At 43.3% G+C, this 26,882-nt stretch overlaps 1 protein-coding gene across 1 annotated transcript in view; it reads left to right on the top strand.

Annotated features, from left to right (window-relative positions):
• LOC129701031 (pappalysin-2-like) overlaps nt 1–26,882 on the top strand; it is a 261,112-nt gene that overhangs the window by 85,542 nt on the left and 148,688 nt on the right. The window contains exon 5 of the mRNA XM_055641962.1: nt 15,020–15,212. Coding sequence (XP_055497937.1) covers nt 15,020–15,212 — 193 coding nt within the window. The remainder of the gene's footprint in view (nt 1–15,019; nt 15,213–26,882) is intronic.

The following is a 26,882-nucleotide window of genomic DNA, read 5'->3' as shown; positions in this document are numbered from 1 at the left end:
TGAGCTATTGGGCAGCAGCACTCACTAGTTTATCAATTATTTACCACCAGTTACTGACTTTATCCATGTTTTATCAGGTTGGTAGACAGATAAAAGGACAATTTTTCTGTTTGCTAAAAATATAAAAAATAGTACCCTTCCAGTCTAATCTAAAGATCAGTGAATTTCCTTTGAAAGTTAAAAGCTTGTAATGACCCATGAACAAGATCAGGAGGCCTTATACTTTCAAGCTGGTTTGGTGCTAAATAGCGTATATGTGGAATAAGCTGCCAGAGGACGTGATTGATGCAGGTACAATAACAACTCATAAAATATATTTGGGCAAGCACTTGGGAAAGGTTTAGAGGGATATGGGTTAAATGTGGCCAATTGGGACAAATTGAGATGGGCATCTTGGTTGGCAGGAACAAATAGGCCAATGGGCTTGCTTCCATGGTGTATGACTTCAGGGATGATTGTTCTCATAACTATCCAAAGCTGATTTCATTTTGCCCCCATTTCTGATATTGCTCTTCAAAGATATTTTTAAACTGAAAATAAAAAAACAGAATTAGAAGATGATGGTGCTCCATTGAAGTGGCATCTGCAAACTGTTGCAGTTAACATTTAATTTGGCGGTGCCTTTATAATTTTCTTATTTCTTTTGAGATCCAATGAAAACTGATTTGACTTTAAAGAATCAAGTTTATTTTCCATCCATTATTCATTAGACAAAAAAGAGCTTGGAAAACAACATGAAAACAATTTTTTGAGTCAATTCCTTAAATACACAGATTGACCTCAATGCTCCTCAAAGCAAACAGGAACATTTAACAATTTAGAAATTAGATCATGGGTTCAGATAGAGCCAAAATTCCTGTAGAAATTGGCTAAGCCAAATGATGAGAGGCTTATCCAGTTGATGTAATTCACTGGGGGTTTCAGAGAGAGGTAGATGAAGTTCCATTTCAATGACAATTATTAAGATTTATTGAATCTTAATTTTACTTGCTTTGGCAGTAAGCAACATAAGGTGCTGTTTAAAAGAAATGGCTTGCATCATTTCACCATGTATGTCCTGAGATACTGCTATTTGTTATTTTTATTATTGTTCACAGAGTACTTCTTGAAATATATATGTTGTTGATGTTTTCAGACTTGGAGTAGAAAGGAGTCACTCATTGAGAACATTGTATTTATCTTTAGGTCTATTTTTCTGCAATTAACTTCAACAATGTTGCCTTGCTAAGTTTAGGCAGTGAGGATGTCAACTTGCCATTTACATCCACTATGATCACTCATCTGTCACACCAAAAATAATTTTTGCTCATTCGATCTGCCACTCTTCCAAACTCTTGGCATGTCTCCATTTTAATTGAGTTTAGCTTATTGTCACATGTACTGAGATACAGTGAAAAACTTTTGTTGTGTGCTAATCTTTCAATTCCAACCAGTAATTGCAATTGTGTATCAGGGCTCTCGCTTAACTTTTTTTCCCTGTTGCCAGCCGGGCAACCTTGGCAGCTTTTTAGGTTGCCAAATTACAGTTTAGGTGGTCATTTAAGACGGTTTGCATGACGCGCGCGATAATGTGCTCGGATAAAGCGCGTAGTTACCAGTCGGAATTATACTCAATGAAGCATTCACATATTATTTCTGCTTCAAATAAAGTCACAAACTAAACATTCACGAATCAAGACATGATATATCCCACAATGACATGCAGCAAAATTATAAGACAGTATCTCAACTCTTTTTACACATTGCAGTTAATGCAATTTCTATTAGTTCTTTCCACTTCCAAACAAAAATGTGTTTGGATTATTCAGCGTATGATCAACCTGTGTCAATAAATCCTGGACCATGGTAACATATATGTGTAGGTATAGTTGTGAATGTTGCTCATTAAATAACTACAGTACTGATACTCCATAGTAAGAGCATTGATTTGCCGTTAAAATGAATTCTGTAATAACATGTCAACGGTAGCAGTGACAATCGAACACTGGGGTTTTAATGTTTCACGTGTTCACAATTTAATTAATCCATCTTTATGGATTAAAACAAATAATAACATTGGGAATGAAAACACATTTGATTGCATTCCGTTACCAAACATAGTCAATATGCGCTCTGAAGACATTTCCAGGATAATAGGGTCAGGGAAGGGTGTGTGTGTGAATCAGTGCGGGGTGGATAGATGGCCGGGGGTGGGGGGGTTTAGAAGGCAGTAGGTGCAGAATGGATGGATTGAGGCAGGTGAATTAGTACGTGTTGGTTGGATTAGGTAAAATTGTGAGGGGAGAGCACGGGGGATGTCAGTGGTGTTGAATGGGGGGGTTCAGTACGGGATGGGTGGGGGTAGACAAAAGTGCTGGAGAAACTCAGCGGGTGAGGCAGCATCTATGGAGTGAAGGAAATAGGCAACGTTTTGGGTCGAGACCCTTCAACAGATTATTCCCCCCATTCTTCTTGAAGGGGAGGATCAGTACAGGATGGATGGGGGGTGGGGGAGATCAGCACAGGATGAATGGGGGGGGGGGGGGGGGTCAGTACAGGGTGGATCGGAGGGACTGTGCAGGATGAATGGGAAATCACTACAGGATGAATGGGCGAAGGTGCAGGGTAAATGGAGGGTGGGTCAGTATGGGATGAATGCGTGGATTGGTACAGGATGGATGGGGGATCAGCACAGGATGGATGGAGGAGAAGTGCAGGATGGATGGGAAAGGGATAAGGGGAGCACAGGGGATGTCAGTGAGGACTGAATAGAGGCGGGAATAGGGATCAGTGCCGGATGTAGAGGAGGGGTCCCAGGATAAAGGGGGAGGGGTGGGGTGGAGGGGGCATGCGAGAGAGAGAGAGAGAGAGAGAGAAGGGGGGCGAGGTGGGGAGGAAGGAAGGTCAGCGCTCCTCGGACAACATCGCCCCGCTGCCTTGCTGTCGCGATTTCCTCGCAACGCCCCCCTCCTCCGCCAGCCAACAGCAAGGTGCGGGGCCGAGCGGTGCAGCTCAAAGATCCCACAGTTATAGGATCTATGGTGCAGCTGCTTCAGAAGTGTCAGAGCGAATGACGGGTCCCGCACAGCAGCGACCGCGACAGCAATCCCGCTAACAGCGAGGGGGGGGGGGGGGGGAGGAGGGGGGAGGAGGAGATGGAGCCGCTGTCACTGTTCGGGGCCGTCATTCGCTGCGACCCTTCGTCACCATGCACCTAATATCTTGCCCACGCAATACAGCCGTCACCGCCGACACAAAATGTCACGTTCCTTTTCTCCAGAGATGCTGCCGGACCTGCGGAGTTACTCCAGTTTTTTGTGTCTATCTTCAGTACAAACCAGTATCTGGTTGCCAAGCCGGGCAAAATGACTCGGTGTTTAGGTTGCCCGGCGACGCTTTGAGTGGCCAATGGCACCCGGGCAACCGTTAATTTTGAGCCCTGCGTATATGCATGATGGATGAAAGAAAAGGTAGCTGCTACAGTAAGCAAGCCATTGGATAGCCTATGTGTGTTACTTTAGCTATCTTAGGGAGGTAGAAGGAACAATTGATAGAAACTCTGATAAAGAGAAAAGCAATGGGATAGAGCATTACAATGTGGCATGCACATATTCTTCAGAACATTAGTTCATGGCATTAGTATGATACATGCATAAAATTGACTTGTTTCTTTTATCGCAGTTGGGGGAATCATTAAGTGAGTGTAGAAACTGCAGGTACATCTTAAATACAGGCCTGATTTCATTATTGTGGTCTGATCTGAACACCAATCACCATCAGGGGCACTGAGGTGGAGGTGGTCGCCAACCACAGGTACCTTGGTGTGCAGCTTGACAGTGAGCTGGACTGGAAGAGTCATATGGAGGCGGTGTACAGGAAGGGACAAAGTCGACTGTATTTTTTAAGGAGGCTAAGGTCATTTAATATCTGCCAACCCCTACTGTGCAGTGTCTACCATTCAGTGGTGGCCAGTGCTCTGTTTTTTGCTGTGGCCTGTTGGGGAGAAGGCGCCCGCATAGCGGACAAAAACAGACTGGACAAGCTGATCAGGAAGGCCGGCTCAGTGGTCGGGGCTGAGCAACTAACGGTCCAGCAGGTGGCAGAGGCCAGAACTCTGAACAAACTAGGTTCAATAATGACCAACCCCACTCACCCACTCCACGCCCTGAAGGTGATCAAGTGCAGCATCTTCAGTCAGAGACTGATTGCACCAATGTGCAAAACGGAGAGATATAGGAAGTCTTGTATACCTGCTGCTATAAGGTTTTATAATGCACAAAAATAATTTTGGATTTTTTTTAGTATTCATTCATTGTATTTTAACTTATTAAGTATTGAAGCTATCTGTGGAAATGTGTGGTGTTATGTCTGTCTTGAAGCTGTTGTGGCACTGTAATTTCCTGTAAAGGATTATTAAAGGTTATTCAATTCAATTCAATTCAATTCTGATGAGATTAGTTCAATGAAGTTGTGTTCTTTTTACGTAGTTGCAATGTGGGGGTTTTCATTTACTCTTACTTTATCTCAGAAGAGTCGGTTTAAACACAAGATTTCCCATAACTGCACTAATCTCTAAAATTTGAGAACTTTAACTTTATTATCGCCATTAATGGTGGCCACTAAACTGCCATGTGCTTTGTTATATGCAATATCGATTTTTCAATCATCTCAACCTTGCAGTCATTCTTAAACTTGGCCATGTATAGATCATAGATCAATACATCACAGGAACTTCGGCCCAAAATGTTGAAATTGAACATGATGCCAAAATAAACTAATCTCCTCTTCCTGCACATGATCCATAACCCTCCATTTCCTGCATATCCATGAGCCTATCTAAAAGCCTCTTATTCACCACAGGTATTTGCCTTCATCACTATTCTCTGAAAAATAAACTTTTCCCACACAAGGCTGACACAGTTGCTGTCTGACACAAGTTGATAGAACCGCTGCTGCATGACTCCAGAGACCCGGTTCGAACCTGACTTTGCATGAAGTTTGCACGTTCTCCCTGTGACCACTTGGGTTTCCTCTGGGTGATCCGGTTTCATTCCACATCCCAACGAAGTGCAGGTTTGTAGGTTAATTGGTCTCTTTAAATTGCCCGGAATGTGTAGGGGGTGGATGCGAAAGTGAAATAACATAGACTTGTGAACGAGTGATTGATGGTCAGCATGGACTTAGTGTTTCCATGATATATCTTTCAATTAATCAATCAAATAATCTCCTTTGAACTGTGTCTTCACCTTCAACCTATGGTCTCTAATCTTTAGCATTTTCACTCTGGAGAGAACTAATGGTTCTGACTGACTACTTTTCATGCCCCTCATAATATATACTCGAGTACATGGGGACAAAAAGATCAAACTAGAATGAGCTGCATCCTAGAATTGCAATCAAACGGGTACTCAACCACTCAACTAGGCCATCAACAGCTACTTCTTCTATCATGTTTCCTACTTCATTTTTGACTAGAACAGGGTCTGACATTGTGGTACAGTGGTAGAGTTGCTGCCTTACAATGCAAAAGACCTGGGTTCGATCCTGACTATGAGCGCTGTACGGAATTTGTACGTTGTGACCACGTGAGTTTCCTCTAGGTGCTCCAGTTTCCTCCCACGCTCCAGGTATACAGATGATGTACAGGTTCAATGCACAGGTACACAAGCTGTACAGGTTTGTAGGTTAATTGGCTTTGGTAAATATTGTAAATTGTCCCTGGTGCCTAGGATAGAGCTAGTGTGCAGGGTTCGCTGGTCAGGACACACTCAGTCGGCCGAAGGGCCTTTTTTTGGCTCTATCTAAACTATACTAAAATAAACATATCCGTGTGGGATTAGCTCAAGGAACTCCTGCAGTGGAGTTCAGGTGGGGTGATAATTTGTTGGCAAGATTTGCCATCGTTGTGTCTTGTGTCTAGTGATATTCTGACCATGAAAGAATTTTCATTGAACCCAACTAATTTCTGTTTTGCTTGGGTTCCCTGATGCAGTGCTGGTTGAATACCCCGTTTATGTTGAGTGGAACCACTCTTGCAATCAGCTCATGTATCTATATGTGGATTAAGTCTACGATATGGTTTGGAGCCAAGTAGTTTTGGCAGAACCTGAACTAAGTAGAGTTGATCATGTTATTTATGAATAATTGCAGTTTCATGGCACAAGAGTCAGAGACTCATACAGCACGAACGTAGGCCCTTCGTTCCATCTCGTCCATGCCAACCAAATTGTCCAATCCAGGCTAATCCCATTTGCCCACTGATGACTCGTTCCATTGCATTGCAAATGTTTGGGAGGTACATGATAAGGAAATGATTGACTATGATAAATTCATTCTGACAGAAATATATGATACATTTTTGCAAGGTTAGAATGAAAGATGTCTACTTAGACAGATTATAGGAGTTTTATTCTGAAGTAAACAGTGCTATTGGCAGACTTGGGTGCTGAGTAATGGATGTGTTTCATTCTTCACAACTAACATATTTTATCTAACAACTTAAGTGTCACAGTTATATGACAAAGAAACAAGTCCAGTTGGCCCAGATGTCCCATGCAAGCTAATCCCATTTGCTCATGTTTAGTCCATATCCCTCTAAACATTTCCCATCCATGTACCTGTCCAAGTGTTTTTTAAATACTGTTATAATACTTGCCTTGACTACATCCTCGGCAACTCGTTCCATATACCCACCACCCGAGTGAATACATTGCCCCTCAGGTTCTTGTTTTTGTCCTTCTCCTGTCACCTTAAATTTCCCCTCCCACACAGAGGGGCAGATCTCCAAGCATCTTAGGCTCCTATTGAAAGCAGATGCATCTTGGATTCATTTGGGATTTTTGTTATGATCATGCCAAGTTTCCTTTCCAAGTATCTGCACAGTGGAAAAGTTTTGGAGGATGTTTATTAGCTTGTGTTTGATCAGGCAAAACTGACAAGTAGAGGGGAGCTCTCAATGCTTCTGGGAAAATTATCTTTTCTCAACATACCGTGGATCCCACAGGCAGAACCAAAGTGAGAGACATGTCCAAAATAATTAAAGTAAATAGTTACATTGCATCTGAGAAGATTATTTCCAATAGTTTATCTGTGAACAATTGAAATATGCAATTGTTTCTGTAATTGATTTTCTACCAACATCAGAGAGAGTTAATGTGGATAATTCAGTTCAGACTGTGAAACAGTTCCAGCAAACATCTGATTTTCTTGGTAGATGGTTATGCGGGGCACTGTTTCATAAGCAAGCAAATATAAACCATGCTGGAAAACATCAAAGAATAGTAGCAAAGTATAGATCATCCCAAGTGTGGCCCCAAAGGCGTTCCACCCCATTCTATATGTGGCTCATTGCCTTGGCACTCTAATGCACAGAGAGTTATTTTCAAGCCAGGAATGGGCGTGACTAGATCATTGAACAAGCAATATGACTGCAGATCAATTCCTGCTAAAATAATGGGGTAAGTCTCATGATTTCACTGATTTGTGTAATCAATGGCACAGTGGTTCAGCTGATAGAGCTGTTGCTGCACAACGCCATAAACCCGGGTTCAATCAGGACCTCGGATGCTGTCTGTGTGGAGTTAGCACGTTTTGCCTGTGAAAGCATGGGTTTCCTCCAGATGCTCTGGTTTCCTTCCGCATCCTAAAGATATGTGGGGTTGCAGGTTCATTTGCCTCAGTACATTGCCCTTAGTGTGTAGGAAGTCAATGCAAAATTGGAATAACCATAAAACAATTGTGAATGGATGATCGATAGTCGTTGTGGACTCGCTGTACCGAAGGGTTTGTGTCTATGCTGTATTTCAAAACTAAACTAACTCAGTGACTATATTCACTGGTCCTTAAGTGGATTTATTCATTGTCACTGATTTGTTGAAGATCTTACCCTCTACATGTAGTCATGCGTTTCATTCTGGTGCTTTTTTGAAATCCCGATGCTGACACTCATTTCTGACAACCTAGTTGTAGACATCTGTCATTGTGCGTGTGTCCTTTTACTCTTGATGTTCTGTGTTAGTATTGTTTTATTATTGTCACATGTACCGAGATACCTGCTGGAACTCCTGCTTGCCATTTTAACTCCCATTCCAATACTAGGCCACCTCCATTGCCAGGGTGAGGCCACATGCAAACTGAAGGAACAGCATATTATATTCTGCTTGGGTAGCTTACAACCCAACTGTATGAACATTAAACTCTCCCAATTTTAAGGAACACCAGACAATAAACTAAATTAAACTAAATTAAACTCTTTCCTCTGCCCTCACCCCACCACTTCAGCTATTATTCCACCCTTCTTTTCCCACCCCTATCGCCTTCTGCCTCTATCCCTCCCTCTTTTCTTCTCTCTTTATCGGTCATTCTCTTATCTCCTTTACATTTCTAGCCTTTGTCATCTACTCCACCCTACTGCCAATCAAACACATTTATATATATACCCACCTATTACTTTCCATGCTTTGACCCAACCTCACCTCCTTTCCAGCCTCCCCACTTTCTCTCCCAGTACAAACAATGTGAAGAAAGGTCCAAACCCAAAACGTCACCTAGGCAAGCCCCCCACGGTTGCGTCAGACCGGCTGAGTTCCTCTTGCACTTTGTGTTAAACAGTGAGAAATCTTGTTTTGCATGCAATCCAGACAAATCATATATTACATGAGTACATCAAAAAGTGTAAAATACAAAATAATTGGAGTGCAGAATAGAGTGTATAGCTACAGAGAAAATGCAGGTAAAAAAAGTGCAAGGTTGGTAATGAGGTGGTTTGGAAGATTGGGAATTCATCCTTAGCACATGGGAGGTTTGTTCAATAGTCAGATAACAGTGGGGAAGATTCTGTTCTTGAATTTTTCAAGACATGCTTTCAAACTTTTGTATCTTCTACCTGATGGAAGAGGGGAGGAGATAGAATAGCTGGATGTGAATTGGCCTTGAATATGTTGGCTGCTTTCCCAAGGCAGCACCAAGTTACTGGGGTGTGTTCACAACGCTCTGTAATATTTTGTGATCTTGAGGGTAATGGTTGCCAATACCAAGCTGTGATGAGGTTCCTCATAGTAAATTTCTCATTGCTCCAGAAGGTTAGAAAACATAGGATTGTGGGAGAGCTGGCTAACTGGATACAGAATTGGCTTTGTGATAGGAAGCAAAGGGTGATGAGTGGAAGGTTGTTTTTTGGACTGGAGGCCTGTGACTAGTGATGTGCCTCAGGGATTTGTGCTTAGCATAGCTCTTTGTTATCTATGATTTGGATGAGAATGTACAAGGCATAATTAGTTAGTTTGCTGTTAACAATAAAGTAGGACATATTAAAGAGAGGAAAGATGGTTATCTAGAATTATAGCAGGACCTTGATCAGTTAGGCAAGTGGGCTGACTAATAGCTAATGGAGTTCAATGTAATTAAGTGTGAGGTGTTGCATTTTGGTAAATTAAACCAGGGCAGGACCTTGACCATGAATGGTTGGGGCATGGGGAGTGCTGTCAAGCTGAGGGATGTGGCATTATGGTACATAGTTCCCTGAAAGTGGCATCGCAGGTCAATAGGGTGGTGAAGAAAACTTTTGGAATGCTGACTATAAGTCAGGAAACGAAGTATAAAAGTTAAAATGTCATGTTACTATTGTACAAGTCATTGGTGAGTCACACTTGGACGAATATGTTCAGTTTTGGCAACCCTCATATAGGAAAGATGCCATTAAGCTGGATGGAGTACAGAGAAGAATTACGAGGATGTTGCCAGGAATCTAGAGCCTGAACTCTAGGGAGAAGTTGACCAGAAAGGACTCTTTTCTTTTGAGTACAGGTAGCTGGGTGATGATCTTCGAGGTGTGTACAATCATGAAGGAAATTGATCGGTAAATGTGCGGAATCTATTTTGCAGGGTATGGAAATTGAAAACTAGCCTTATCATAGGCAACCGTATAAAAGGCCTTCCTGAAGTCCATGTAAAGAAAATCAACCATCCTGCTCTCATCCGCCTTCTTGGCTATTTCTTCAAAAAAACTCAATTCAAATTTGTGAGACACAATCTCCCATGCACAAAACCATGCTGGCTCTAATAGAGACTTCCAGAGGAACCCGAGTTGTGCTGGCCCTACAAGTGCCCTGAGCATTTGAACAAGTTCCTTGTTTCTGCTCTATGTTTTCTAACATGGTCTTTTTGAGCGTGCCTCAAAATACTATTTATTGAGGAAATCCTGCTTGTGATTTGACCAACAATTAGTGCTCATTGGTATTGATTTATGGACGGAATAGTTTAAAAGGCTAGTAGAAAGAGAACAGTTACATTGTTTTGATTGTGTAGAACCATACGTAAATGCTAGATTGGAATGCCAACCAGCATGATTATAAGGTATGTTGTACATTTATGAGGTAGATAATAGGTTTATAAAAAATTGTGTTCTTGGTTGCCTGGTGATCACAGTGGCTCTGATATGATTGTTGGAGCCTGCTGATACTGGGCCAATCACAATGACCCCTAACAAGGGCGAGACAGCAAATAATGTTGAGAATATGGAAATATTAAAGACATGGATGTATATCACTTAGGAAACCTTTAAACACAACACAAACACATGCAAATTAACACCATGTTTAAAAAGCTGACCAGTATCATTTACGTGGTCCTGGCCTTACTTCAATGTGGAATTTGAAGTCCTATTCCAGGATTCAGGAATGCCATTCTGGGAATAGAGACCACACATTACTAATGTTTTCTTAGAAAACCACATTAAAGCTTTAAGAACTACTTCAATTTATTTGGGAAGGAAATATTGGTGGAATACCTCATCTGGTAAACGTTTTTAACGTCCTTTTGGAATACCCATAGTTGTTTTTTCATGTCCACCTCTTGTTGGATGCAAGTGCTCACCCTGTTAGGGTCGGAACGTCCCCAGCCAACAGGCAGCCTATCAGGGAATCTCCCTGCTCAAAGTCTCTGGTGCTGTCTCTGGTTTGTCCTGCTCTTTTCTTGCTGCACGTCTCCCTCCCCCCTACACTCGATCTGACCAAGGGTCCCGAACTGAAACGTCACCCATCCGTTTTCTCCATAGACGCCGCATGATCCACTGAGTTATGAAATCATTTTGTGTCTCTATCTTTGCTCATCTTTTTGTTTGTAAACTGATTTTATTTTTACTGTATATGTGCGAGTTTGCGATAGAGTTATAAAGCACTGAAACGTGTCCTTCAAGGATGGTATATGCAAATTATCAAATACTTAACTATTCAAATCCTGGTTTCTGGAACATGGCCCATAAACTATTCTAATCCCAATTTATGGAATGCTAGAACAAGTGGGACCCATTGGGTCCCTGTCACATGGAAGGCCTGGTCCCCCAACGCACCCTGTTCCCCCAACGCGAGTAAGGTGGAGCAAAAATTGTAGCGCTATCGTGTATCACTTTGGCATAGTTCCGGGATCACAACGCAAACCCGTTTCCACCATCGCCCGTTCCCCCAACGTATCCTGTGCCCCAACACAACATTCCACCTCTAACCCATAACCCCGACGGGCGGCCTGGTCCCCCAACGCAACCCCTTCCCCAATGTAAGATTCCACCACTCCCATGCCTCCCCCAGCACTGGAATTAAAAAATAAATTCCAATTGCACTTCCCCTGCCTCCCCCAGCACTTCCAATTCCACTTCCCCTGGCCGCTCCCCCTCCTGTTCAATCACTTGCAGCCAGGACCACGACGTTTTATGATGGCAACATTGTTACAAATGTCGGGTGGAGGACTATGAGATCCCATTGTGACATCATAGCTGCAACTGCCAGCACTGAAGTGTTGAAGTGATTATCAAAGTGGATTTAGTAAATTTAAAAATGTGATAACTTGTGAAATATATCATCAGTCTGAACAAAACTTGATACAAATAACCACAGGTCAATGATGAGTAAGGTGGTGTCAAAATGTTCACACTTTTGTGTACTGTTTTGATGTAGTAACTTGAATCACACGCACACAGACAGACAGACATCCGAACAAGATGAGACTTTTAGTAATATATAGATTGATGGCAAGAAAAGGCCATTTGGCCCACAATGTATGTGCCTGCACATAATCTATATCACTCCATTTCATTCATATCCATGTGCCAATCCAAAAAATCACTTAAATGCCACTATAGTATCTGCTCCCACCTCTGCTCTTGGCAGCTCTTTTTCAGGCCTTCATCACCATCTGTGTTTAAAAAAATACCATCCTGAACATCTTTAAAATTTTCCCCTTTCCACTTAAAACTATGTCCTGTAGTATTTGATATTGACATGTTAAGAAAAAGGTTCTCACTATGTATGCCTCTCATAATTTTATATATTTCTATTAGGTCAAGAGTCAAAAGTGTTTTATTGTCATATGTCCCAGGTAGAACAATGAAATTCTTACTTGCTGCAGCACAACGGAATATGTAAACATAGTACTGTAAACAATCTAATAAACGGAAAAAATAAAGTTCCGTGTGCACACACACACGCCCACACACATACACTTATATATACAGTGCCCTCCATAATGTTTGGGATGAAGACCCATCATTTATTTATTTGCCTCTGTACTCCACAATTTGAGATCTGTAATAGAAAAATCATATGTGGTTAAAGTGCACATTGTCAGATTAAAAAAAAGGGCCATTTTTATACATTTTGGTTACAGCTGTGTTTATACATAGACCCCCATTTCTGGGCACCATAATGTTTGGGAGGTGTTGTTCCCAATTCATGCACCAGCTATTACAAATCTAAAATTGTGGAATACAAGAGGCAAATAAATAAATCAGTCTGAAGGGTTTCGGCCTGAAACGTTGCCTATTTTCTTCGCTCCTTAGATGCTGCCGCACCTACTGAGTTTCTCCAGCACTTTTGTCTAACAAATAAATAAATGATGGGTCTTTGTCCCAAACATTATGGAGGGCACTGGATATATATATACACATGCACACAAATAAAAATTATAATAACAATAATAGTCTATGTAGTTCAGAGCTTATTTGACGTTGTAGTGTTGATTTAATAGGATTGCGGGTTCTCATCCTTCCTGTCGGGAAGAAACTGTTCCTGAACCTGGACGTTACAGTTTTCAGGCTCCTGTACCCTCTTCCTGATGGCAGGGTGAAATTTGTGTGTGGCCAGGGTGGTGTAGGTCCCTGATTTTGCTGGCTGCTTTTTTGTGGCAGCGATTCCAGTAAATCACCTTAGACGGTGGGGAGGTCAGAACGTAATTACAACTTTTTGCTGTCTTCTTCGCTCCTGGGCATTCAAGCTGCCAAACCAGGCCGTGATGCAACTGGCCAATATGCTCTCTACCTCCTCTGCACCCTTTCCAAAGCCTCCACATCCTTCCTGCATAGCTGCGGCTCGCCTGCAGTCCGTCTGTTTTTATTTTTATTGTTGTTTTCTTTTGTCCTGTTTTAGTTACATTTTAGTTTATTAGGTTGTGTATATGTGTGGGGGGGGTGAAATGTGTATTTTTGCCTCTTCCTTCGGGGGAATGTGACTCTTCTTGTCGTATCCCCCTTCTCTGCCTCCGTCTGCGCTGAGGCCTAATGGCGGAGCTGGCGGCCTCCAACTGCGACCGACCTCGAGGCTCTGGAGGCAGAGCCAGCCACGACTTACCAACGTGAGGCTGGCCAAATTCGGAGCTGTGGCGGCGTTCCGGTGGCGGTGGCGTGGCTTCGGGGCTGCGGCGGCGTTCCGGCATTCCGGCGGCGGCGACCTGAATTCGGGGCTCGGCCGCGGGCCAGTGGACGACATCGTCGGGAGCTCGAAGGTCACAGGTTGGTGACCTGTTTTTCCGGAGCTCCCGCAACTACAGCTGCCTCTGCTGGACTGGAGGGCGGCAGCTTCGGCGGCTTCGACCACCCCAGGCCACGGAGCTTAAACCAGCCCGTTCACGGAGCTCGGTTGAGCCGCAGGACTGACTTGCCATCATCCGGCGGGGTCACGACAACGGAAGCCTGGATCGCCTCAGCGCAGAGGGAGAACAAGGAGGGAAGAGACAGAGACTTTAAGACTTTTGCCTCCATCACAGTGAGGAGGTGCCTGGTGAACTCACTGTGGTGGATGTTAATTTGTGTTTATTGTATGTTTTGTTATTTATTATTATATGTATGACTGCAGGCAACGAAAATTTGTTCAGACCGAAAGGTCTGAATGACAATAAAGGAATCTAATCTAATCTAAAATTGCGCACAATACTCCAAAAATGGCCTAATCAAAGTCCTATAAAACTACAAAGCTCTTATACTCTGCTCTGACCAATGAAGGCAACCATAAGTCTTCTTTAACACTCTATCTACTTGTGTTATTACTTGCAAGGAGTTATGGAGTTGGACCCCAATATCCCTCTGTACCTCAATGCTATCAAGTATCTTGCCATTCACAGGTGCTTGGATTAAACTTCATCTGATATTTCACCAATCCTCTGAGGTTTAATCTTTGACAGACTGATCTTCGCTGGGATGCTATTGAGGCAGGAGATGGTTGAGAGTGCACCCATAGTTCAGGGAGGGAACGAACATTATCCTAAATCTTCAGTCCAAATGATGAACAGAAAATTGTTTAATTTAGAGATACAGCATGGAAACAGGCCCTCCGACCCACCGAGTCTGTGCCGATTACATTCACCTGTACACTAGTTCTATCTTATACACTGCGAGTAATTTATACACTACGGCCAATTAATCTACAAATCTGCACTTCTTTGGAATCAGACACTAGGGGTAATTTGCAGTGGCCAATCAACCTTCAAATCTGTGTAGTGTGGGAAGAAACCAGAGCACCCAGAGAAAGACCACTTGATTGCAGGGAGAACATATAAACTCCGCACAGACAGTACCCATAGTCAAGATCGTACCCGGATCTCCAGCACTGTAAGGCAGCAGCTCTACCACTGCGCCATTGTGCCACCCATAAAAAGGCTGATTCGTTTCCACATGGCATTTCTGTTTAGTGTTGTGGTTGTTAATCTTTTATTTTGACGTAAATGACAACATTTATTTCCTAAAAATGCTCTTATCTGTCTTTCTTTCTTATTACAGATGATAGCTGTACCAATAACTTTTCACCAAACCAGGTTGCACGAATGCACTGTTACTTGGACCTGGTATATCAAGGCTGGATTCATTCTAAAAAACCTGCGCCCATTTCAGTGGCTCCAGAAGTGATCGGACAGACTCCGGACTCTGTAACTATTCATTGGCTGCCACCAATCAGTGGGATGCTGTATGAAAGGTGAGTCCTTCTGTATAACCTGGAGTCATCAATTGTGTACTTACAACAGCAAATCTTTAGGAGATTTGGACAGGTACATAGAGATAGGAAATGTTTAGAGGGATATGGGCCAAATTGGGCAGATGATGGTGGTGTTTAAGAGGCTTTTAGAAAGGCACATGGATATTGCAAGGAATTGTGGAATTGGATCATGAAAAATCAGAGGAGATTAGTTTATCTTGATATAATGTTCGGCACAGACATTGTGGTCCATTGCAATGTTCTCTCATTTCTGCCATCTTTTTCATGACCTTGGGGTATCCTGATACATGTTGTAGCCTATGAGTGGTTTGAAGATGGAGTGTAATAGAAGCAGCAATCAAGTTCGCTCCAGCAGGGCTCATGGGCTGAATGTGTTCAGAAGCAGGTAACTCAATATGTTATCATTGGTTGTGCCAGAAATAACTCTTGAGAGGACATCACCTGAGCCTCCAGTCAGGGAGGGTACCAGGTCTGTGGAAAACATCATGTCTTGTGCCGGTTCCCAAAGCAGGGCAGCTGATCGAGATCAACGACTACAGACGGGTGGCCATCACATCCCATATCATGAAGACAATGGAGCGGCTACTCATTCGTCTCCTGAGACCACAAGTCCAGCACGCACTCGACCCACTACAATTTGCGTACCAGGAGACCATTGGGGTGGATGACGCAGTCCTCTACATGCTGCACCGGATCTCCTTTTTGGACGAACCAGGTGGCTCCATGTGGATTATGTTCTTCGACTTCTCAAGTGCGTTCAACACCATCCAACCCCTGATTCTGAATGACAAGCTTAAGAAGATGGGGGTGGAACCCACTTTTATCTCCTGGATATACAACTACCTGATGGATCGAACACAGTTTGTTAAGCTGGGGGACTGTGTCTCTGGCACAGTGGGATGCAATGTTGGAGCCCCACAGGAAATGGTTTTGGCCCCATTCATCTTCACCCTGTATACTGCAGACTTTAACTATGTCTCACACATGCCACGTACAGAAATATTCAGATGACACAGCGATTGTGGCATGTGTAAGGAACGGACATGAGGAGGAATACAGGAACTTGATCAGTGCCTTCTGTGCCTGGAGTAAAGAGAACTGTCTCATCCTGAACACAACTAAGACTAAAGAGATGGTGGTTAACTTTGGAAAGTCCAAGCTCCCCCTTCAGCCAGTCCACGCTGCAGGGGCTGCCATTGAGGTGGTGCAGACATATAAATACCTTGGATAAGTGCACCTCGATAACAAACTGGTCTGGTCTGGTCTGTCACTCTGATGCCCTCTACAAAAAAGGCCAGAGCAGACTCTTTTTCCTCAGAAGGCTCAAATCCTTCAATATGTGTAATGATATGCTGCACATGTTGTACAACACTGTGGTCGCAAGTGTTATTTTCTACGCGGTTGTCTGCTTAGTGCAAAAAACAACAAGAAGCTGGACAAACTGGTTAAACGATCTAGCTCAGTGCTGGAGGGGAGAGTGGACTCTGGAATGGAGAGGCGTATGAGGAGCAAGGTGCAGGTCATCCTGAAAAACCCCGGGCATCCCCTCCATGTAATTCTGGAGAGTCAAAAGAGAACCGGCTCCTCTCCCTGCCCTGTAGAACGGAGCGGTTCAGGAAATCCTTCACCCCTGCAGCCATTAGATTTTATAATTCGGACCGCTGGGCTGTAAGGGGATGCATTTTTGCATTTTTTAATTTTTAATTGGTAATTATTGGTCTTTTTACGTATTTATTGCTCTCAGGTAGTGTCCACATGGTATTTTATGTATTTTCTGTCTGCGTTCGTTTTGAATGTGTGGGTTTGTATAAAACTATGCCCTCTAGTATTTGATTTTTCCATCCTGGGAAAAAGATTCTGCTTGTTTCACTCCATGTTGTCAATGACTGAAAGGACAGAGGTTTTAGATATGGGGTAAGAGAATTAGAGCAGATTATTTCAACCATGGTTGAAACCTGGAACTCCATATCTGTGAAGGTGATGGAGGCAGATACTCTCTCAGTACTTCAGAAGTATTCAATGAATGCTTGAAATACCATGGCAGATGAGGGCTACGGGCATATTCCAGAAATTGGGATTAGAATAAATAAAGATTTGTACCTACATGTACACCGTTCCTATTTTTGGTACTTCTTGGCAAGTAGTGCTATCAGCACTGGTCACCTGAGCTTATCCCACCCAAAAATGAAATGTCTCATGCAATGCCTAGAGACTATGAGGCTACTAGTGTTGCTGTGACTTAGAGGAGGATCCTGTCCTTGATTGAAGTCACTGTGTGTATTTTAGTTTAATTTAGAGATACAGCATGGAAACATGCCCTTTGGCCCACCGAGTCTACACCGACCAGTGATCACCCATACATTAGTTTTACCCAACACATTAGGGCCAATTTGCAGAAGCTTATAAATCTGCACGTCTTTTGAGTATGGGTGGAAACCGAAGCACCTGAAGAAAATGTGTAGGTAGGAACTGCAGATGCTGGTTTGCACTGAAGATAGACACAAAATGCTAGAGTAACTCAGCGGGTCAAGCAACATCTCTGCAGAAAAGGAATAAGTGAACATTCAGGTCAAGACCCTTTTTTCTCGACCCAAAAGGTCACCTATTCCTTTTCCCCAGAGATGTTGTCTGACCCACTGAATTACTCCAGCATTTTGTGTCTACACTGGAGAAAACCCACGCAGTGACGGGGAGAACGTGCAGACTCCGTATGGACAGCACCCGTAGTCCGGATCGAACCTGGATCTTGGTGCTGTTAGGCAGCAACTACCCTGCACCACCATTCCACCTCAACAGGGAATTTTTAACCAATGATTAGGTTTTGCAGAGATACTACAAAATCAATACCAACTCGTCCACCAGCAACAGTGCCTCTCTGGCAGAACAGCTCAACCACTTATTTGGCTGCCATGAGAGGAGAGAGACGGTCATGCCCACTATTCCAGCTTCAACACCCAACAGCCAGACACTCATCATACAGACTGCTGATACCCCACACACACACTCCGGAATGTTAACATTATGGAAGGCAGCCGGTCTGGACAGAGTCCCAGGACGGGTTCTCAGGGACTGTGTTGATGAGTTAACTGATGTATTTACAAAAATTTTCAACCAGTCCCTGGCACAATGCATGGTTCCCACATGCTTAAAAACATCGGAAATAATGCCAGTTCTGAAGCAGACAGCCATAATCTACCTCAATGACCACAGGCCGGTTGCACTAACACCAATAATTATGAAGTGCCTGGAGAGATTGGTCCTTAAGCACATCAAGGCCGCTCTCCCATCAACCCTGGATCCACACCAATATGCGTACAGAGCAAACAGATCAACAGATGACGCCGTTGCCACTGCTCCATAGAGAGTATCCTGACACATGGCATCCTGGTGTGGTATGGCAACAGTTCCGCGGCTGACAAGAAGGCTCTGCAGAGAGTCATCAACACAGCCCACCTATGACTGCATACCGACCCACCAACACACATCATTTTGCCTGATGCCCTGGAAGAGATCTAATAGCTCTTGTACAGGGAGGAGGTAGAGAGGTTAATAGGCTGGTGCTCAGAGAACAACTTAGCACTCATACCAAGAAAACAAAAGGGCTCATGATTGATCCCCCACTGCACATAAATGGGTAAGAAGTGGACTTAGTCTCCATTTTCATGTTCCTGCGAAAGGCATCACACATACAAAAGGACTCATCTCATCCTGCGCGTCACTTGTTTGCCCTTCTGCCCTCAGGAAAGCATTACAGGTCCATCAAATCACACACCACAAGATTAACGAACAGTTTCTACCCCAAGGCCATCACCACTCTGGACTCTACACTGAATACACACCCCCATAGCCAATATTTTGTACTGCTATAACACTATACTGTGAAATATTGCACATTCTAACTTGACATGACGTTTTTCTTGCCGTTTTTGCTGTTTTCATTGTCGTCATTATTTACATAATATGTTGGAGCTCCGCTCAGGCAGTGCACCTGAAATTTTGTTGTATGAATTTACAATGGCAATAAAGTGCATTATTATTATTAACCACAAAACCTAGCCTTCTTCCTCTATCTCTAACCTCAGGGTGCTGAAGTATTTGTAGCATCAATAAACCGCACCAATCACACTGACCTTTACCGAGCCTGTTTCAGCCTCTTGTGGTTTTTATCATTTGAGGCACCTATGGGGTGGTGAGAGTATGTTTGCCAAATTTGAATGAATTATTAAACCTAGACTCTGTCTTCCTGCTCATTGATGTACAGTCGTTCAGAGCACTTTTTCGTGGGAGTTCTGCCAGGATTTGATACTGGTCTCTATCCAGGTGTGTTTGTCCTCGTATTTTCTCATTTGTGCGTGTACTGCCTAAACATGAATTCTGCAGCTGTTGGATTCCTTTATAAAGAGTGACTTAGATTGATAAATTATCTGGGTCATCTGTTTAAGAAAGAATTGCAGATGCTGGAAAAATTGAAGGTAGACAAAAAATGCTGGAGAAACTCAGCGGGTGAAGCAGCATCTATGGAAAGAAGGAATAGGCGACGTTTCGGGTAAAGACCCTTCATCTGTTCATCAACTCTCTGGTTGAGTTAAGTTCACAATGTATTTCTCAGTCCTTGTATACCACAGCCATGTTCTCAGTTGCCTAGATACTTAATTTCAAGTAACTCTTGCAGTCTCTCTACCCCCCCTCCCCCAACCTAATTGTCCTACCAGTTCTACTGTTTGCATCATTGGATCCCTCGTTATCACACCTTCCCCAGCCACCAATTAGCCATTATGGGCTCCACTCTTCCTGAATTCATTTTGTGCCAGCTCTGATTAGTTCTAGCCATTTCTTGCCTGTTATATCCCCCCCCCCCCCCCCCCCCCCCCCTCCCTCCTCCACCTCGACTTTAACACTGAAGAAGGGTTCTGTGCTGAAATGTTACCAATTTTCTTTCTCCAGAGATGTTGCCTGACTCTCTGAGTCCATCCATCAATGTGTGTCTATCTTTGGTATAACCAGCATCTGCAGTTCCTTCCTACCTATATATGTAATGTATGTGAAGTGTTTTCTGGTTTGAACGTTGTGGAAAGGTTTCCTCATCCTCGTGCAGGAAGGAGCAGCAGATGCTGGTTTACACTGAAGATAGACACAAAATGCTGGAGTAACTCAAAGGGGAAAGGCAGCATCTGAGTTCTGAGTGGTGGCGCCATTGAGTGTGGCTGCCTAGCCTGCAGCCGTCTGGCCTTCATTTTTTTGTTATTTTCTATTTTGTTTTAAAGTTAGTTTTTAGAGATCTTTTAGTCTTTTTTATGTGGGGAGAGGGGGAAACTGTTTTCTTGGTCACTTCCTGGTCGAGGATGCAACTATTCTCTGAGCCCCTCTCCTCGTGGCCTACAACCTGGATTGGCGCGGCCTTTCCTGCCGGAGACCGGCCAGAGCATCGGCTTCAGCAGCGGCGGCGCAGCACCGGATTCCATCGCTGAGCGAGCGATGCCTTACCGGGGTCGCCTTGTTGGAGCTCCGGATTGCTGGGACTGCCGACTTTCACACCGTGGAGCTGTGGTTTGCGGAGCTTCCAGCCGCTGGCGGCGCTGATTTTCCAGCCACTGACTTTAACAGCGCAGAGTCCTGGGATCTCTCGCCGAGGTCACCAGCGCCCAGCACCCAATCTCTGCCCAGCTTGGCCTGTGGACTTTGGAAGCCGCAGTCTCCGGTAGGAAGCAGCCGATTCGGAGGCTCTGGGCTGCTGTGAGAGTGTTCGAGGGCCTGAAACATCGGGCCCGTAGCGGCGACTGCGGAGGCCTCAATAGGCCCCGACCACGTGTGAACTGAGGAAGAGGACTGAACTTTGGTGCCTTCCCTCACAGTGGGAAACGTTGATTCCGCTGTGGGGGGATGTTTTTTATGTTTTATGTTAAGTTCTAAAGTGCTCTGTTTATCTTATTTGTGTTCTGTTTGGTAACTCAAATTTCACTGCACCAATTGGTGTATGTGACAATAAATGTCCTTTGTCTTCTCTATGTTGCCTGTCCCGCTGAGTTACTCCAGCATTTTATCCCTTTCCTCATCTTCAGTCTTATTTTGGGGTTACATAAGGGCGGCACAGTAGCACAGCGGTAGAGTTGCTGCCTAACAGTGCCTTAGACCTGGGTTCGATCCTGCCTATGGGTGCTATCTGTACTGAGTTTGTACGTGCTTCTTATGACCACATGGGTTTTCTCCGGGTGCTCCAATTTCCTCCCACATTGCAAAGACATGCAGGTTTGTTGGTTAATCGTCTTTTGTAAATTGTCCCTCGTGTGTAGGATGGTGCTAGTGTAGGTGATTGTTGGTTGGTGTGGACTCGATGGGCCGTTTCCACGCTGTATCTCTAAAGTAAGGCAGTTACAGCTCATTCGTTACTACTTAACTTCTGGATCTAGAGCAGAATGTGGGAACTTCTGTTGTTTATGGGCTGAGGATTGCATGATGTGGGGAACCCATGGAACCGTGCTACTGGGCCAATGCCTTCTGTTTCTCATCAGTGAACGCACAGCTTTGTTTTGCACAATGTTGTGTTGATAAGTGTGTGTGCAATGTTTAGGAGACAAGCATTTGATTTATTTATCTGTTAAGTTTATAAAGCTGCTAAACAGCTGTGGTGATTAGCGTATTAAAAAAAAACAATAGCGAGTCTCTAAGTATTGGGCTCTGCCACACAAAGCCACTACCGAAATAGTTCCAGGTGTACTATTTGCCACATTTCCAAAAGTGCAGTTTATATAAATCAGTTTATACAAATCAGTTGTCAGCTTTATTGCTTTAATTATGTTCTTCTTCTTCCAAAGAATTTTGCAGTTTGAAAATAATTGGCCATTAATTAAAATTAATTAAAATTAATTAAAAGGATGTTTGCTTACCAATATCCATTGTCTACGACTGGGTCTTGTAAGGAGGCTGGTTGTAAATAATACCAAGAACAGGCTTCTCCCAGTTTTACTTGTGGATCAAACAGTGAGCATTTTGCTGGAGTTATGCCAGGATAGAAATATCAGAAGCACTGTCTGATCTTGTATACGGGAGAGAAGACCAGCCCTCTAATCTTTACTCTTCATTTAACCACCTTAAATCTTTATCCTTGCAGCCCCTTGCGTAAATAAAACCTATCAAAGCCAAACATTAAAAACTCCAATTGACCTAGCACCTGGTACCTTTTTGGATGAATGTTTTTGCCTTTAACTACATTTTACATGAGGTAATTGAGACCATTAGTTGTGTGCCAGGTTGAAGCTGTTGAATTAGAGAGGCCTGTTGTGGGACAATCCCAGCACATCTATGCCTTTCAACAAAATCCATCAACAACAATAGATACAGTCCCACCTGTTACTCGGGAAGTCTTGGTCTTGACATTGGGTTATCTGAAGACCTGATCTTAATTTTTCTCATTTCAGAACTGCCAGCTACATTGAAGATGTTTAATTTAATTTTTTTTAATTTTTTAATTAGGATACGCCAGATCTCACGGTTGCCAAACTTTTTAACTCTGCTTCCAATTCCCATACTGACCTTCCTTTCCAGGGCTTCCTCCGCTCTCAGAGTGAGGCCACACGCGGATTGGAGGTACAGCACCTCATATTTCACTTGGGCAGCTTGCAACCCAGCAGTATGAACATTGATTTCTCTAATTTCAAGTAACCCCTGCACTCCCTCTCTTTCCACCCCTCCCCCACCCTCGTCGTCCCACTAGTTTCACTGTTCGCATCCCTATACCCCTTTGTTACCACCTCATCCTAGCTAACAATGGGCCATTATGGGCTCCACCCTTGGTCATCTGTTGCCACCGTGATTTATTCTGGCTTTTTCCTACCTCCAGTTTCTCCTCCTCTCTACTTTCAGTCTGATGAAGGGGTCCAATCCGAAATGTCACCCATCCTTTTTCTCCAGAGATGCTGGAGACACTGACTTCAGCATTTTGTGTCTATTTTTTGGGAAGGTTACAAATCTTATTCATACTTGTAGATGCTTGATTCATAAGTCATAGGAGCAGAATCAGGCCATTTGACCCATTGAGTCGGCTTCACCATCCAATAATGGCTGATCGATTTTTCCCTCTCAACCACATTGTCCTATCTTTTCCCCGTAACTTTTGATGCCTTTACAAGAACCAATCAAACTCCGCTTTAAAAACACTTATTGACGTCCTCCACCACCATCTGTGGCAAGGAATCCCACAAATTCACCACTTAGGACTAAAGGAATTCCTCCTCACCTCCATTCTTAAGATATGCCCTTTTATTCTGAGGATCTGCCCTCTGGTCCTAGATTCTCTCACCAATGAAACCATTCACTCCACATCCACTCTATCTAGGCTTTTCATTATTTGGAAAGTTTCAACGCGATACCCCCTCATCCTTGTAAACTCTAGCGAGTACAGGCCCAGAGCCATCAAACACAAACATGCGTTAACCCAATCATCCCTGGGATCATTCTCGTAAAGCTCCTATGGACCAACGCTAGCATATTATTCCTCAGACACTGGGCCTAAAACTTCTCACAATATGCAGAAGATGCAGAAATACATGTAGACACAAAATAAATTCAGAAAGGGAAGAGTTAATGTTATCTGATTGTAGAGACGGCCAGAGGTCTGTGCCTTGACGTGTTCTATTGATCATATTAATGTGAGGCTCGGGCCATTTGATTGAATGTGCGGAGATCTCTGGGACTGGCATCACTCCCAGTTCCACTGCTTTGTGACGCCTCAGTGTGGGGAAGTCCAGCAGGAACAGTGCTTCTATTTTCATAGAAGAATGGCCTGCAGAAATTATTGGAGTGCGTTTCTGGAGAATGGACTGAATTTATAGTGGCATTAAGTGGGATTTACAAATTCAGAACTCAGTTAGCCGAAGGTAGGCCGACATCTGTTATTGATTCCGTTGGCATTAGAACAGTAAGGGCTATGTGATTCTTAGCAGATTGTATGAAGATCATATGCTGTATTCCAAATTATTTGGGATGGAATTTGTTTGGAAACAGAACTTATATAAGTGTTGGGATATGCTTCAGCTCTGTAGTTTCCCTCTGAGAAGTCTATTGGGGTCTCAATGCCACCTCCTTCTTGCACCAACCCTAATGCCCCATTCTATTCTTTCATTATCTTTCTACCTAGAGTGTCTTCGCGATGTCAAAAGTTTCATCAATCGGCTTTTTCTGTGCGTGATTAACCCCCTCTGTATCCCCTTCCTAAATGTCCATTGGCTTATGAACGTGTCTTTACCATCCATAAGCCAATTGTGGATACATGCGTTTAACTCTGTATACCGAGCTTCGATGGAACCCCAAACATGAAGCTTTCTCTTCTGGATGTCGACCTGCAATGCTGTGAAATGGCTGTCCTGATCATAGAATCATACCTTGATCTGTTTGCCCTCCCCTTTGGCACTTTCTCCTCCTTTGGACACCTAACTTTGCTCCACAGATCCCAGCTCTGAATTAAATCTTTGCTCTCTACTGCTCAGCCACCTGTCTGCTGTAATTATGTTTCACTGCTTCATCCAGTCGCCTCTGGTCTGAGCAATCACCATCTTTGTGTTCCATTTACATCTTGGTTCACTCTCCCATCGTCTACCCTTCTGCCACATCTATTCAGTCTCTGGCGCTGTAAGGCAGCAACTCTACCACTGCGCCACTGTGATGCCCCATCTGCTTAATTAGTCATCTCCTTCTTGATGACCTAGTCTTTCAAAACCTCCATCCTTCCACATCCTGACTGCTCACCCTGTTATAGTCCCTATCTGTACTCCCTTAATGTGTTACAGTCCCTATCTCTGCTCCCTCTGTACCTGAAATGAATAATCACAATCAGATTCCATTCTCATCTGTCAAAGCTATACATTGTTCATGGTTATCTTCAAATACAAAGAGAAACCTGGGATGTTCACTATAACAGAGAGCTATGTTAAGCCCCTGCCCAGTTAGTGTGAGAAACTTAAGGAATTTTTGGACACCAAATTAACATCTTTCAGTCACTAGTCTCTGTCCCATCCTGCTCTAAAATAATGTTAGATGACAACCTTTTAGATTTAAAAGGCCTCACCGATGTCTTGTACAACTGTAACATGACCTCCCAACCTCTATACTCGATACTCTGACTGATGAAGGTAAATGTGCCGAAAGCCTTTATGACCCCCATCTACCTGTGATTTAATAATGAATGAGATTTTTATTTTTGTCTTTTTTGTGCGTGGTGGAAATTGTTGCATCCCTATCTGAAGACCTTGCCATTAATGATCAGCCCAATGGTTAGCAATAAACTGATATTACAGAGTCTATCTGTCTATGTTTGGACTTCCTCATAAGTCAGCGGCAAGAGTGGGTGACTTGATGATGGCAGCAAATTCGAGTCCGATGTTTGCCATTGACAGGAGGGAGAATAAAGTGAGAAGAAAAATTTAAGCTCACAGTCAAAAGAACCACATTTCACGTGAGGAGAAGGATAGTTGCCAACGTCTAGAGTTTACAGCTTGGTAGATTGGGAAGATAAGTTGAATAGCATATGAAAAGGGAATCCCCTTCTGGAGCACTCCAGGTAAAGAACAGGTGGAATAAAACAAATTGGTTTTTGCAACGCCAGCAATAGCAGAAATTTTGACGAGCTTCCTCCTACACGGGACGTTCTCTGAATGCCTGGATCAGAGAATAGAGAGAGGCTAATGCCAGACGCCATTGAGGTCCCTTGTAGTTGCATTTTATTCGGGGTGATTGTGCTTAGAAATTTGTCTCTGAACAATTAATTGAAACCCAACACAACAGCTGATTATGCCAACACATCCCAACACACAATGATTTACCTGAATTAAAACATGTTGGTCAAAATAACAGTGAAAATGTCAGATTGTGATTAAAAATGCCTCCACCTGGTTTAGTAACTGAGCCATGTTGTTATGGTTAGGTGGGGTACAACTAGTGGTTCAGAGGCTTGTATTATCAATCCATGGACCACCATGGCAGCTATGGAACTTAGTCTCACTGATTAATGTGGCATGTTAGTAATGATGACTACATAAACCTTATTTGGAATTATTGTGGAATAAAATCAAATTATTAATATCCATCGAGATGGAATGGGGTTGGAATCAATTATCTTCACCTAGTCTGGCCTGTATGTGACTCCAGACATCCCATAATATTGACTCTCTGAAACAGCCTTGCAAGCAATTCATTTGATCAAAAGCAATTAGGAATAGACAATAAAGGTTGTTTAAGATACCCAGATCTTTCAAAATAAATACATTTAAAAATAGACCATGTGCATCTGCAGAATTTCTGAAAGATTATTGGAAGCTGGGCAGAAATGGAGACAAGATCCTTCTTCTCCACTCGACAAAACCCCAGTATTAATTTGTGCACTCTGTTACACCTGACACTACACAACTTCTTGCCAGCGTTACTTGACTAGTTGTTAAATACATTCAATGCTTGGCTGTGAAACTTGGATAGCTACTCTTTCATTGCCTTGCACCTGACTTCATTCAAGTCGTGGGAGTCATTCAGTACAGACTTGGCTTTCACCCTTCAACCATTACCCAGCTACTTTCCTGATTTCCGATCCCAATTATTTCCCAAAATCCTGCAAATACTTCCTTTTTAAGTACTTATCAAATACTTGGAAAGAATCTGTTCCCA

Source organism: Leucoraja erinacea, chromosome 10 (assembly GCF_028641065.1).
Source record: "Leucoraja erinacea ecotype New England chromosome 10, Leri_hhj_1, whole genome shotgun sequence".
In the NCBI taxonomy this organism is placed as follows: Eukaryota; Metazoa; Chordata; class Chondrichthyes; order Rajiformes; family Rajidae; genus Leucoraja; species Leucoraja erinaceus.
This window is presented reverse-complemented; position numbering and strand designations above follow the sequence as displayed.